The sequence below is a fragment of the Buceros rhinoceros genome, unplaced genomic scaffold (genome assembly GCF_000710305.1).
Source record: "Buceros rhinoceros silvestris isolate BGI_N320 unplaced genomic scaffold, ASM71030v1 scaffold32760, whole genome shotgun sequence".
Taxonomy (NCBI): domain Eukaryota; kingdom Metazoa; phylum Chordata; class Aves; order Bucerotiformes; family Bucerotidae; genus Buceros; species Buceros rhinoceros.
In genome coordinates, this window is record NW_010389547.1 from 1 (window position 1) to 484 (window position 484).

General features: G+C 69.0%; 1 protein-coding gene across 1 annotated transcript; it reads left to right on the forward strand.

Moving 5' to 3' along the window:
* Positions 1–7: 7 nt before the first annotated feature.
* LOC104492161 (chloride intracellular channel protein 3-like) lies at positions 8–475 on the forward strand (the record flags this gene model as incomplete). Its single annotated transcript, XM_010134678.1, is given in 3 exon segments — positions 8–97; positions 300–320; positions 323–475. Coding segments are annotated over 3 exon segments (264 nt in total), but the record flags the coding sequence as incomplete, so codon positions are not given.
* Between the last annotated feature and the right edge of the window lie 9 nt (positions 476–484).

Below are 484 nucleotides of genomic sequence, written 5' to 3' on the forward strand. Positions count from 1 at the left end.
GGACCCCCACCTCCGCACCTCCCGCCGCCGCTTCCTCGACGGGGATCAGCTCACGTTGGCCGACTGCAACCTGCTGCCCAAGCTCAACATCGTCCAGGTGAGCCCTGCCCCATGCCCTGGCTTCTCCGTGCCGCTGGCCCCCTGATCCCACCCCTCCCAAGGTGCCACCCCTCATCTCCCCTGGCCCCCTGCCACCCTTCCTGGCTGGCTCCTGCCCGTGACCATGGCCCACAGGGCCCTCCTTGGCACACTGCAGGCCCCCAGGGCCAGGCGAGGGCTCACCCCGCTCCTGCCCGCAGGTCGTGTGCCAGCATTACCGTCACTTCGGCATCCCCACTTCGGCATCCCCAAGGACCTGCGGGGCGTGTGGCGGTACCTCACCAGCGCCAACGAGACCAAGGAGTTCAAGTACACCTGCCCCAGCAGCGAGGAGATCGTGCAGGCCTATCGCTCCGTGGTCCGGCCGCCGCAGTGAGCAGGGCAA